Source organism: Triturus cristatus, chromosome 1_2 (assembly GCF_964204655.1).
Source record: "Triturus cristatus chromosome 1_2, aTriCri1.1, whole genome shotgun sequence".
NCBI classification, from domain to species: Eukaryota; Metazoa; Chordata; class Amphibia; order Caudata; family Salamandridae; genus Triturus; species Triturus cristatus.
The window spans coordinates 988132854-988145291 of NC_140580.1; the positions used below are offsets into that span (position 1 = coordinate 988132854).

Sequence of the window (12438 nt, forward strand, 5' to 3'; positions counted from 1 at the left end):
TAGTTGCTTGATAACTCAAAGGTTGAAAACAACATTTAACACAAATACGTATACCAACTATTTATATGACATAAAAAATAAAGAGCTTATAGTTTGCAAAAGATTTTTCGGAAGAATTCTCTAAGTGCCTAGACAACTGCTGTAGCGCCTGTCATCTGCTCAGATTGCTAGCGTAATATGCGATTTTGCTGCCCGCCTGATCGTTCACAGATCTTGATGTGATTGGTCTAGGGTGTCTGGTAGGCGGGGATTCGCCCGAATTGGCACGATTATGCTGCACTATGTTTCCCATTGGTTCGTAACTCCCGCGTGGCTTGTCGGAGCCGGTTATTGGAAGAACATGGCGGCCGTGGGGTTGTCGAAAATTCTTGATGTGGATATAGATCCAGACGGCGTGTTTAAGTATGTGCTGATCCGCGTGCGCCCGAATGGTGGAGGACCTGACGAGGGAAAGGACATCGTGCGTGGCTATGGCTGGGCCGAGTACCACGGTGAGCAGGAAGAGGAGGAAGGGCGTGGGAGTTAATAGCCCGGCCAGGTTTATCCCGGCTAAAGTTAGAACTCTTCTCCACGTGAACCGGGTTTGATTCCAATTTTGGACCTGGGTGTTACTGTTGTTCCTACCAAACCAAGTGTGTCCAGCATTTGGGTCACTTAAACCAAACACGGGCTACAACTCTCAAAGTTCATTTCAATTAAACTGAAATACATATTTGGCTTTCTTCCGGCACGTGCAGTAGTGGTCGCACTAAAGCTCAGAGGTTGGGCTTGGAGGGGCAATGACGACATTCCCACAAGGGAGTAGTGATTGCCCGTTTCTTAAAGATTATCGGTAGGCGAGTCACCAAATCGACAGGGAGTGCCGAACCAGGGGTCTGACTTGGCTCTAAGAGGCCTCGTATGAGTGGAGTTCTCTAAATATTTATTAAATAAATTCCACTGCAAACGTTGTTTAAAATTGCTATAATTTAGCATAAAAAACAAGTTGCGTCAAAATTGGAAGTGTTTCCATCTAGCTAATGATGGAAATGCGGTTGCTGAAAAGGGTAGAGTCACGAGAGCCGGACTGAAAAGCATAAATAAAACAAACACACTTTGCTGCAAAGAAATTGCAATAAGTACAATTGTTCCAGCAAATCTGTTTTCTTCAGTGATCACATGGAGACAGTATTTTAACACATCGCAGCAACTGCTGCAGAGATCTTTATGTGCCCAGCAATTTTCTGGGGAGAATAATACCTTTAAGATAACGCTGGTTGTTAATATAATTTCTGGCGAGTTATTGTATTGTAATTGCATTTATATAGCGCTTACTACCCCTGATGAGGCGTCGAAGCACTTTTTCGGTGAGTAGCACACTACTCCGCGACCCATAGAGGATTAATGTTGAATTAGGATAGTGAAATATGCAAGTAAATTTTAAGTGGCGGATAGGTTAGTCAGTTATTTGGATTCAGAAGGACAGACGAGGGGGGAAAAAAGGTTTGTATGTATATAGCGCTTGTTTGTTTGGGCTTTCGTGCATCCTATTCTACCGAATATGCCCTGCTCCTTTCCACTGAAATCATCCGCACATATGTAGATGATGGACAGACAGTTGCTTTAGTCCTATCGACACTGGCCCATCCAACCTTACTTCAGCGCCTCAGGACAGGAGGTGTTGCTGGCCGAGCCATGGAATGGCTGGAGTCTTTCTTACACGATCGTAGTTTCCAGGTGTCTCAGGAACCTTATCACTCTAAAAGTATCAAGTTGAACCAAGGGGTCCCACAGGGCTCTACTCTCAGCGCCACCCTTTTCAATCTCTACATTTCCCCCTTGGCAGAGATTAACGAAAAATTCGGTGTTGGTGTTGTGTCATATGCTGATGACACGCAATTAGTGGTGTCCCCAACACAAGATCATGAGAAGGCAGCCATCAATTTCTCGACGTGCCTTCAAGAGCTGGCGCCGTGGATGGCTAACAACTGCCTTAAACTTAATGGTAACAAAACTGAAGTTCTAGGAAAAGCTCCCTCGATCTGGTCTGCAGCATGGTGGCCTGGTGACTGAGATCTAGCACAACGGGGCAGGTTTGCATTCAGACCATCAGGAGAGCAAGGATGGGTGGTCGCTCCTTTCGTTTTTTAGCAGACAAACATTGGAATGGACTCCCCCGGGGCTCTGGCTGGAGTCTTCGGAGACAATTTTTCAGAAAAAGCTAAAGACCTGGCTCTTTCCCTCTTTAAGCCCCCTGTCTGATCTCTCTCTTGTTTTCATTCTTTTGCTTTGATTCTGGTTTTCCTTGTGCCGCAGCGCGGGGACACACTAGTTAGTGTAGCCATACGCTTTATACATTTGTTTTATTTTATTATTGTTACCCCTGATGGGGTGTTGAAGCACGCTACTCCGGAAACCCATAAAGGATTAGTGCTGAATTAGTATGGTGAAATATGAAAGTAATTTGAGTGGTGGATATGTTTATTTGGATTGAGAAGGGTTGGGGAGGGGTAGAAAAGGGAAAAAGGTTTGTGTTTTCTGGTTGGGTTGCTGGTAACCCTGATGGGGTGTTGAAATGCTTCATTGGCGAGTAGCTCGCTACTCTAGAACCCATAAAGGATTAGTGGTGAATTAGTATAGTGGAATATGGAAATTGAGAAGTATTGGACCTAACGTCCTAGAGGTAGCTTGGCTCCGGTACAAAGGCTTTTACTCAGAAGCGCATATAGTGCTTGCATCACACCCAACTCACACTCTAGCGATACACCACTGAAAAATGACGCTACACCGAATAATTATAAAGTTTACCAGAAATCTTTATCTTCCTTCTCAAACGGGGTTAATCAGGTTCACATCTCAGAGTAAAACATTTCATTACATTTAAATCGACAGTACCATTCCCTTCGTTACTTCAGTATAGCAGATACCTACACCCCCTCTGCTGTTACAACCCAGCACCTTGACTCTGGAGCGCCACTTTAAATCCTCACAGAAGCACTCTCCATAACATTTACATCTCTCTGGATTTCAGCTGGTTATTTAGACTACACAATGCTCTTCTGACAGATGGTTTCTCTAACCGCTATACTTCTTGGACCTTACGCTGTCGCAAATAATCAAACTATTACATTTAGGAACTAAGCGGGAGATTCACTCTGTTACTGGCAAACAAATCGGTGACCTCTAGGCAGTGTACATGTAAATTACTTTAGCACTAGACATTAATGCATTACATTTAGGCATTGTACATGAACTCTTGCTGTTACTAGAGATTAAACTGCTATTTCCAACACTATACCTAAGATTCTTAGTACGTAGACTTCAGTCTCACGTGTGATTATGTCAGTGTACCCTTTTAATTAACCTAGAACCTGGCTTTCCCAGGAACTGGCAATCGGGTATGACCGGACATCAACCGTCCGTAACTGCGTGCTCTCCTGGGCTCTCCCCCCTTCTTTTTATGCCCAGCTTACTGTGTATTCAGGGTGTCCTCCGTTGGGGAAGTTCAGCAGAGCCAGGAGCTGAGTTCCCTCGTCGTTGGGACAGACGGGGCTCACCGCGCTGGCAAGGAGATCTCTTCAAGTAGGGGAGGGCGAAACACAGGGCACACCCCCTCGACCACCTCCCCCCAGGACTACCCTGCTGGTGGGTCTCCTCCGCTGGCGGAAGCCGTGCTCTTCCGCTCCCCACAGCCCGCTGTTCTCACTCCCTAATGGACAACAAGTTCCTGATGGACTCCGAAGGCCAGGCGCTGTCTCAAGGTAACTTCGCGTCTGCTGGGGAGGCGCGCCCGCAGCCGCCATGAGCAGTGCGGCTTGCGGGGGTGCGGCCTTCAACCTCTACCGGCAACAGTGGGGCGGTGCTTCGGCCCCTCTCACGTGACACCGGGACGGCGGCTTCAGGGCCTGTCACGTCCCCGGCTTCCGGGATGCAATTTCTCCTTAGCTATCAGACGCGACGGCTGCTCGCTGGCCCACACCAAGGAGTCCCGAAACCTCCTGGTGATTACAGGCCACTCCCTGGTGATCTCCAGCAATCTCTCAACCCCGGGGTTGCGGCGGTGAGTACTCCAGGCAAGGATTCGTGACGGGGGGGGGCTGAAATTAAGGATGCAGGGCTCACCTCAGAGCCGATGAGTCGGCCAGCCAATCTCTGCAGAATAGGGCCCGGGCACCCCCCCCTATAGCCAGGGACAGTGGACAGTCGCTAGGGCCAGTTTGACTAGAAACCCCAGGCAACAACAGGGATGAGAGGAAGGTAGTTCCAGACGGCGATTCTTTCCCTGGTCCAGACCTTCAAGGATTCTGAATACATGGAGGCTCCCAGGGTAACGATGACCCCCAAAGTCATTGGCTGTGCTCAGGGACCGGTCAGAAGGTTGAGGGTGGTGTCAGCTGATGAGGGAAGTCATGCAGACCCTAAGACCTGTCAATTCCCTATCTAGCGCAGCCACCTCCCCACTCAGGTGCCTTACTCCTGTCTACCTCACAGCTCAACTAAGTCCTAAAATGGCCGCCCTGCCCTCACTTCTATTTATCACCTGGGGCCTGACTGGCCAGACTGGCCCAGGAGGTTCCGGAACCTCTCATGGCAGTCTATGGCCCAGGTGCTGAGGTGACAGTTGGAACCACCATTTTGTGAGACTAACCTCTCTCTTCCTGTTTCTTCAGTGAAGCACCTTGCGCCTCTCCCTCAGCTATTGGGAATGAGGCGCCCAGAGCCTCTACATCAACACCCAAAAAGTAGTTAGTGGACAGAAAAAAAATGAGAAGGAAAAGGAAAAAAAAAAAGAAAAAGGGGAGGGAACAGCCAAAAGGGCTGACAGGTCTAACACGCGTTCCCACCCCCCCCCCCCCCCCCCCCCCCCCCCCCCCCCCCCCCCAGCTGAAAGTGGGGAGAGCTACCCAATCCCTTGGGAGTTCTCTTCACTAAGGCGGAAATACCTGGAGAAACCGTCCGCATTGGCGTGGTCCACTCCTGGGCGATGTTCCACCCTAAAGTCCATTCCCTGTAGGGAGATGGACCACCTCAATAACTTGGGATTCTCGCCCCTCATTTGCATCAGCCACCTGAGGGGCCGGTGGTCGGTCTGAACCAGGAAGTGCGAGCCAAACAGGTATGGCCACAGCTTCTTCAGAGCCCACACCACCGCAAAAGCCTCCCTCTCAATTGCACTCCACCTCTGTTCCCGGGGGAGTAGTCTCCTAGACAGGAAAACCACCGGTTGGTCCAGACCCTCTTCATTGAGTTGCGACAACACTGCCCCGATGCCATGCTCAGACGCATCCGTTTGGACGATGAACTCCTTGGAGAAGTCAGGGGCCCTGAGGACAGGTGCCGCACACATTGCCTTTTTCAAGGTGTCAAAGGCTTGTTGACACCCCTCGGTCCAGATTACCCGTCGAGGGTGCTTTTTAGAAGTGAGCTCAGTCAAGGGAGCCACGATAGTACCGTATCCCTTGATGAAGCGTCGGTAGTAGCCAGTGAGGCCCAGACAGGCTCGGACCTCCGTCTGAGTCTTGGGGGGTTCCCAGGCCATGATGGTTTCAATCTTGGCCTGGAGGGGTTGCACCTTGCCCCGACCCGCCAAGTGACCGAGGTACACTACCGACCCCTGCCCGATCTGGCACTTACTGGCATTGATCGTCAGACCCGCCTGCTGCAAAGCCTGAAGGACAGCCTGAAGGTGACACAAATGGTCCTCCCAGCTGCTGCTGAAGACGGCGATGTCATCCAGGTACGCAACCAAAAAGGCCTCCATCCCAGAGAGGACCTGGTTCTCCAGCCGCTGAAAAGTGGCAGGGGCGTTCTTGAGCCCAAAGGGCATCACACAGAACTGGTAGTGACCCTCGGGTGTGGAGAAGGCTGACCTTTCCCTTGCTCCTTCTGTCAGGGAGATCTGCCAGTACCCGGATGTAAGGTCAAAGGTGCTCAGATATTGGGCAGCTCCCAACGGGTCAATGAGCTCATCCGCCCTCGGGATAGGATGAGCATCGTTCTTGGTCACAGAGTTCAGTCCCCTGTAATCCACTCAGAACCGGAGTTCTGGGGTAGTGCCCGGCGGGGCAGCTTTGGGTACCAGTACCACCGGACTGGACCAGGGGCTGCTTGAAGGCTCAATCACTCCCAGCTCTAGCATCTTGGTGACTTCTCCATGGATGCTAGCCTTCACCTTATCCGACAAACGGTAGGACTTGGACTTCACAGGTGGGCTGCTCCCTGTGTCCACATCATGGGTACACAGATGAGTCCTTCCCGGAATAAGCGAGAACAAGGAAGCAAACTGCTCCAAAACTTGGCAGCAGTCTCTCCGCTGTTCGGGAGTTAGGGATGGTGAGAGGATCACCCCCTCCACCGACCCATCCTTCTCTTGGGACGCAAAAAGATCAGGAAGAGGTTCACTTTCCTCTTCCTCTGACCCATCAGTCACCATAATTAAAGTGACCTCGGGTATCTCTTGGTGAGGCTTGAGGCGGTTGACATGGAGCACCCGATGGGGCTGCCTGGGGGTCTTAAGGTCCACCACATATGTGACCTTACCCTTCTTCTCAATCACCTCAAAGGGGCTTGACCAGCGATCCTGGAGGGCGCTAAGCTCTCCGGGTTCCATCACCCACACCTTCTGGCCAGGCTCCAGCTCCACCGGGTGAGCATTTCGGTCATACCATTCCTTCATGACCGTCTTGCTGGGTTCTAGGTTTTCAGAAGCTTGCTTCCACAACCTAGCCATTTGGCAACGAAAGGCCAGCATGTAGCTCACCACATCCGGGGGAAGTTTTCTGGGAGTCTTTTCCCATCCATCCTTCACCAGGCTGAGGGGTCCGCGCACAGGGTGTCCGTACAACAGCTCGAAGGGGCTGAAGCCCACTCCCTTCTGTGGTACCTCCCTGTAAGAAAACAGCAAACAAGATAGGAGGACGTCCCATTTCCTCCGCAGGATCTCGGGCAGACTCCTGATCATGCCCTTTAAGGTTTTGTTAAACCTTTCCACCAGACCATTGGTCTGGGGGTGATAAGGGGTGGAGAACCGGTAAGTGACTCCACACTCTTTCCACATAGCCCGCATATATGCCGACATGAAGTTGGTACCTCTGTCCGACACAACTTCCTTGGGGAACCCCATCCGGGTGAAAATTCCCATAAGAGCCCACGCCACCGCAGGTGCAGTAATGGTCCGCAGAGGGATAGCCTCTGGGTACCGGTTGGCATGATCCAAAAGAACCAGGATAAACCTGTGACCGGCAGACGTTGGTGGATCCAATGGCCCAACAATGACGGTGCCCACCCTTTCAAAGGGGGTGCCAACGACAGGCAGTGGTTCCAGGGGAGCCTTCAGCTTCACCCCTGTTTTCCCACTAGCTTGGCAGGTTACACACGTCCTACAAAAAGTGTCGAACGTAATCCTCATCTGAGGCCAGTAGAAATGAGGGACAAGTCGAGCAAAGGTCTTGTCTTGTCCCAAGTGTCCTGCCAAGGGTATTTCGTGAGCCAATCCCAAAAGGAAGGCTCGGTAACGCTGGGGAACTACCAAGGCCCGTTATGATCCATGCACCGGAGCCTTGGGTTCGCTATAAAGGAGACAATCTTCCCAGTATATGTGGCAGTTCCCCGAATTGTTACCCGTTGCCTGGGCTTCGGCCTGACGCCGTAAACCCTCAAGGGTAGGACACTCCTTTTGGGCCCAACAAAACTCCTCCCTAGTGGGTCCTCCCTCCACCTGCCATTCTGCAGGGGTAGGTAAGCCCTCCAGGGAAGTCACATCACCCTCTGTGGACTCCGAGACCACTTCAGTTGCCCCCTCCACCTTCTGAGGTGCAGATACCGGGGTAGGTTTCCCCTGGCCCCGTCTACCCTTTTTGGCAGCTGGTTGGGCCCTTGTGCCAGGCTCCAACCTCTGTGAACTCCCCCCTCAGGCAGTCACGGACCGCGTATTGGCACAAGTCCACTCGGGCGTCCCCAACATCTCCATGTGAGCCTTGAACTCGACCTCCTTCCATGCCGTATGTTCAAGGTCATTTCCCAACAGACAGTCGACCGGCATGGCAGGGCATTCCGCAACCCGTAGAGGACCCGCAACCCCTCCCCACTCAAAGGGAATCTGGGCCACCGGATAGTGACCCTCTCGGTTGTCAGCCATCACAACCGGGTGGACTACGTTGGGAACCACCTGCTCTGGGACACCAGCTGACTCCTTACCATAGTCATGCTGGCTCCTGTGTCCCTCAGAGCCTCCACCCTCTGGGCATTGATGGTGACCCATTGCCTATACTTATTAGTATTTGAGGGCACATGGGTCTTAGGAACCATCTCGCAATCCCCTAGGGACACTAAGGTTAGCCCTGCCCACTCACCTCCCTTATCTAGGGGCAACTCCTCCCCGAGCACTACGCTTGCCACCCCAGGGGTCTTTCCTCCAATGGGAGGGTGTGGTCTCTTGGGACACTTGGCATCCCCCTTGTAGTGCCCAATCTCACCACACTCATAGCAACGGACGACCCTAGGCTGCTGACCACGGTCAGGATAAGGGGGTTTGTGGGGGCCAACCTTAGGAGGGAATCCTAATCCCTTCCCTTGCAAACTCTTTTGGGGGCCTTTAGAGAACTCCTTCTTTTTGTCTCCCCCCCCCCCCCCCCCTCTTTCTTCTGGGGGGCGCCCTGACCAGCCCCTTGGAAATTCCCTCCAGTCCCTTTTGAGGATACCCGCGTACTTGCCCAGATATCCGCCTCCTCTGCAAGCTTCCTAGGATTAGTTAGCTTGCTGTCCACCAGGTGTTGACGCAGCTCCGGAAAACTTTTCTCGAGGAGGTGCTCCCTTAAAATCAGGTCATACAACCCCTCGTAGTCTTTCACCTCACTGCCCTGTACCCAGCCCTCCAAGGCCTTCTTGGCGTAGTCCAGGAAGTCTACCCAATTCTGGGTGGCCAGCTTTTGACTACCCCGAAACCTCTGCCTGTATTTCTCAGGGGTCAACCCAAACTTTCTAATTAGGGCGACCTTCATGGTGGGGTAATTGGTCTGTTCTCGCTGCTCCAGAGCTAACGGGGCATCCCTCCCCATCGGAGGCATATACCTATACAGACCACCCCCCCACTGAGCTTCGGGGATCCCATGGGCTCGTAAGGAGACCTCATAGGCAGCCAACCATTTAGCAATGTCATCCCCGACACCATAGCTGGCGACTACATCTTTTGGCAGATAGGGTCTGGGCTCCCTGGTGATCTCTCTATGTACGCTGCCACCAATGGGACTGCTGGGGGTTCCAAACTGTAGGGCCTTGAGATCCAATTCCTTTAAATGGAGCTCATGGAGGAACCTCCTCTCCTCCCTTTCTTTCTCCAAGCGGGCTAGATCCATTTTGAACTGCCTCTCCTCCCTCCTGTCAACGAAGTCAGCTGAAGACAGGCTCCCCCCGAAGCGCTACTACCCACACTTGAAGGGGCACTAGGTCCCACCTCCATGTTGCCGCTCTCAGGGGGGAAAAGTAATTTGGTCCCTTCCGTAATGTCCAGTCCTGGTCCCTCCTCCTCCCGTTTTCCATTAGGGTGGGCCATAACCCAGGCTCTCAAGCTAGTTAGGAGTTCTATTTTCTTCGCCCCCTGCTTAAAATATACCTCCCTCTCCTGGCAGAATTCCTTGAGTTGGGTTACGGTATACTCTTCCAGCCTACCCAACTCAAACTCCATCCTACCAGGTGGGACCCAACTCTGCAGAAGAAAACTTCACAATAGGAGACCCTTCCTTTAAGAGGAAGTACACCACAGGACAGGACAATTTTGAAAAATTCCAATCAGGGAGACAACCTGGAGAAAACTCCAATAAAAACAGTCAAGTGTAGGGCGTGGTGCGCGCTAAACTGCTAATGAGTGGATGCAAGCACAGACTCAGGATCCCACCGCTGAACACCAACTTGTTGGACCTAACGTCCTAGAGGTAGCTTGGCTCCGGTAGAAAGGCTTTTACTCAGAAGCGCATATCGTGCTTGCATCACACCCAACTCGCACTCTAGCGATACACCACTGAAAAACGACGCTACACCGAATAATTATAAAGTTTACCAGAAATCTTTATCTTCCCTTCTCAAAAGGGGGTTAATCAGGTTCACATCTCAGAGTAAAACATTTCATTACATTTAAATCGAGAGTACCATTCCCTTCATTACTTCAGTATAGCAGATACCTACACCCCCTCTGCTGTTACAACCCAGCACCTTGACTCTGGAGCGCCACTTTAAATCCTCACAGAAGCACTCTCCATAACATTTACACCTCTCTGGATTTCAGCTGGTTATTTAGACTACACAATGCTCTTCTGACAGATGGTTTCTCTAACCGCTATACTTCTTGGACCTTACGCTGTCGCAAATAATCAAACTATTACATTTAGGAACTAAGCGGGAGATTCACTCTGTTACTGTCAAACAATCGGTGACCTCTAGGCAGTGTACATGTAAATTACTTTAGCACTAGACATTAATGCATTACATTTAGGCATTGTACATGAACTCTTGCTGTTACTAGAGATTAAACTGCTATTTCCAACACTATACCTAAGATTCTTAGTACGTAGACTTCAGTCTCACGTGTGATTATGTCAGTGTACCCGTTTAATTAACCTAGAACCTGGCTTTCCCAGGGACCGGCAATCGGGTATGACAGGACATCAACCGTCCGTAACTGCGTGCTCTCCTGGGCTCTCCCCCCTTCTTTTTATGCCCAGCTTACTGTGTATTCAGGGTGTCGTCCGTTGGGGAAGTTCAGCAGAGCCAGGAGCTGAGTTCCCTCGTCGTTGGGACAGACGGGGCTCACCGTGCTGGCAAGGAGATCTCTTCAAGTAGGGGAGGGTGAAACACAGAGCACACCCCCTCGACTACCTCCCCCCCCCCAGGACTACCCTGCTGGTGGGTCTCCTCCGCTGGCGGAAGCCGTGCTCTTCCGCTCCCCACAGCCCGCTGTTCTCACTCCCTAATGGACAACAAGTTCCTGATGGACTCCGAAGGCCAGGCGCTGTCTCAAGGTAACTCCGCGTCTGCTGGGGAGGCGCGCCCGCCAGGAGCAGCGCGGCTAGCGGGGGCGCGGCCTTCAACCTCTACCGGCAACAGTGGGGCGGTGCTTCGGCCCCTCTCACGTGACACCGGGACGGCGGCTTCGGGGCCTGTCACGCCCCCGGCTTCCGGGATGCAATTTCTCCTCAGCTATCAGACGCGACGGCTGCTCGCTGGCCCACACCAAGGAGTCCCGAAACCTCCCCAGACCTCCTGGTGATTACAGGCCACTCCCTGGTGATCTCCGGCAATCTCTCAACCCCGGGGTTGTGGCGGTGAGTACTCCAGGCAAGGATTCGTGACTGGGGGGGGGCTGAAATTAAGGATGCAGGGCTCACCTCAGAGCCGATGAGTCAGCCAGCCAATCTCTGCAGAATAGGGCCCGGGCACCTCCCCTATAGCCAGGGACAGTGGACAGTCGCTAGGGCCAGTTTGACTAGAAACCCCAGGCAACAACAGGGATGAGAGGAAGGTAGTTCCAGACGGCGATTCTTTCCCTGGTCCAGGCCTTCAAGGATTCTGAATACATGGAGGCTCCCAGGGTAACGATGACCCCCCCCAAGTCATTGGCTGTACTCGGGGACCGGTCAGAAGGTTGAGGGTGGTGTCGGTTGATGAGGGAAGTCATGCAGACCCTAAGACCTGTCAATTCCCTATCTAGCGCAGCCACCTCCCCACTCAGGTGCCTTACTCCTGTCTACCTCACAGCTCAACTAAGTCCTAAAATGGCCGCCCTGCCCTCACCTCTATTTATCACCTGGGGCCTGACTGGCCAGAATGGCCCAGGAGGTTCCGGAACCTCTCATGGCAGTCTATGGCCCAGGTGCTGAGGTGACAGTTGGAGCCACCATTTTGTGAAACTAACCTCCCTCTTCCTGTTTCTTCAGTGAAGCACCTTGCGCCTCTCCCTCAGCTATTGGGAATGAGGCGCCCAGAGCCTCTACATCAACACCCAAAAAGTAGTTAGTGGACAGAAAAAAAATGAGAAGGGAAAAAAAAATAAAAAGGGGAGGGAACAGCCAAAAGGGCTGACAGGTCTAACAAGAAGTGAACATGTTAGTCTGTTATTTTGACTGAAAATGATAGTGGAGGGACAGAAGAGTGCGTTTAAGAAAAAAAAAATTTTTTTAGGTCCTTGCAGTAGGAGGAGGCTTTTGGATGAGTAAATAGGATTTTTGAGGGGAAGAGTCAGAGGGGAGAGTGTATAAAGGTTTGTTTTGTGGGATCAGTATAGTAAAATAGGTGTCGGATGATGCGAGGAGGGGTAGAGTAGGGAAGAGTCTAGAAAGGGTTATTTTGGGATCATAGTAGTGGTATGGGGTTTGGGATAAATGAGTGGATGTAGAGGATATATTGATAGATGTATAGGGTGAGAGATAGAGTAGTGCATTGGAAAGAGTAGTAGAAAGTTTGAGATGA

The 12438-nt window shown here is 51.7% G+C and overlaps 1 protein-coding gene across 1 annotated transcript in view; it reads left to right on the forward strand.

Moving 5' to 3' along the window:
• The first annotated feature begins 279 nt into the window (after window positions 1-279).
• Window positions 280-12438, forward strand: part of PHPT1 (phosphohistidine phosphatase 1) — a 46944-nt gene continuing 34785 nt past the window's right edge. The window contains exon 1 of the mRNA XM_085611021.1: window positions 280-491. Coding sequence (XP_085467147.1) covers window positions 341-491 — 151 coding nt within the window. The 5' untranslated portion in view covers window positions 280-340. The remainder of the gene's footprint in view (window positions 492-12438) is intronic.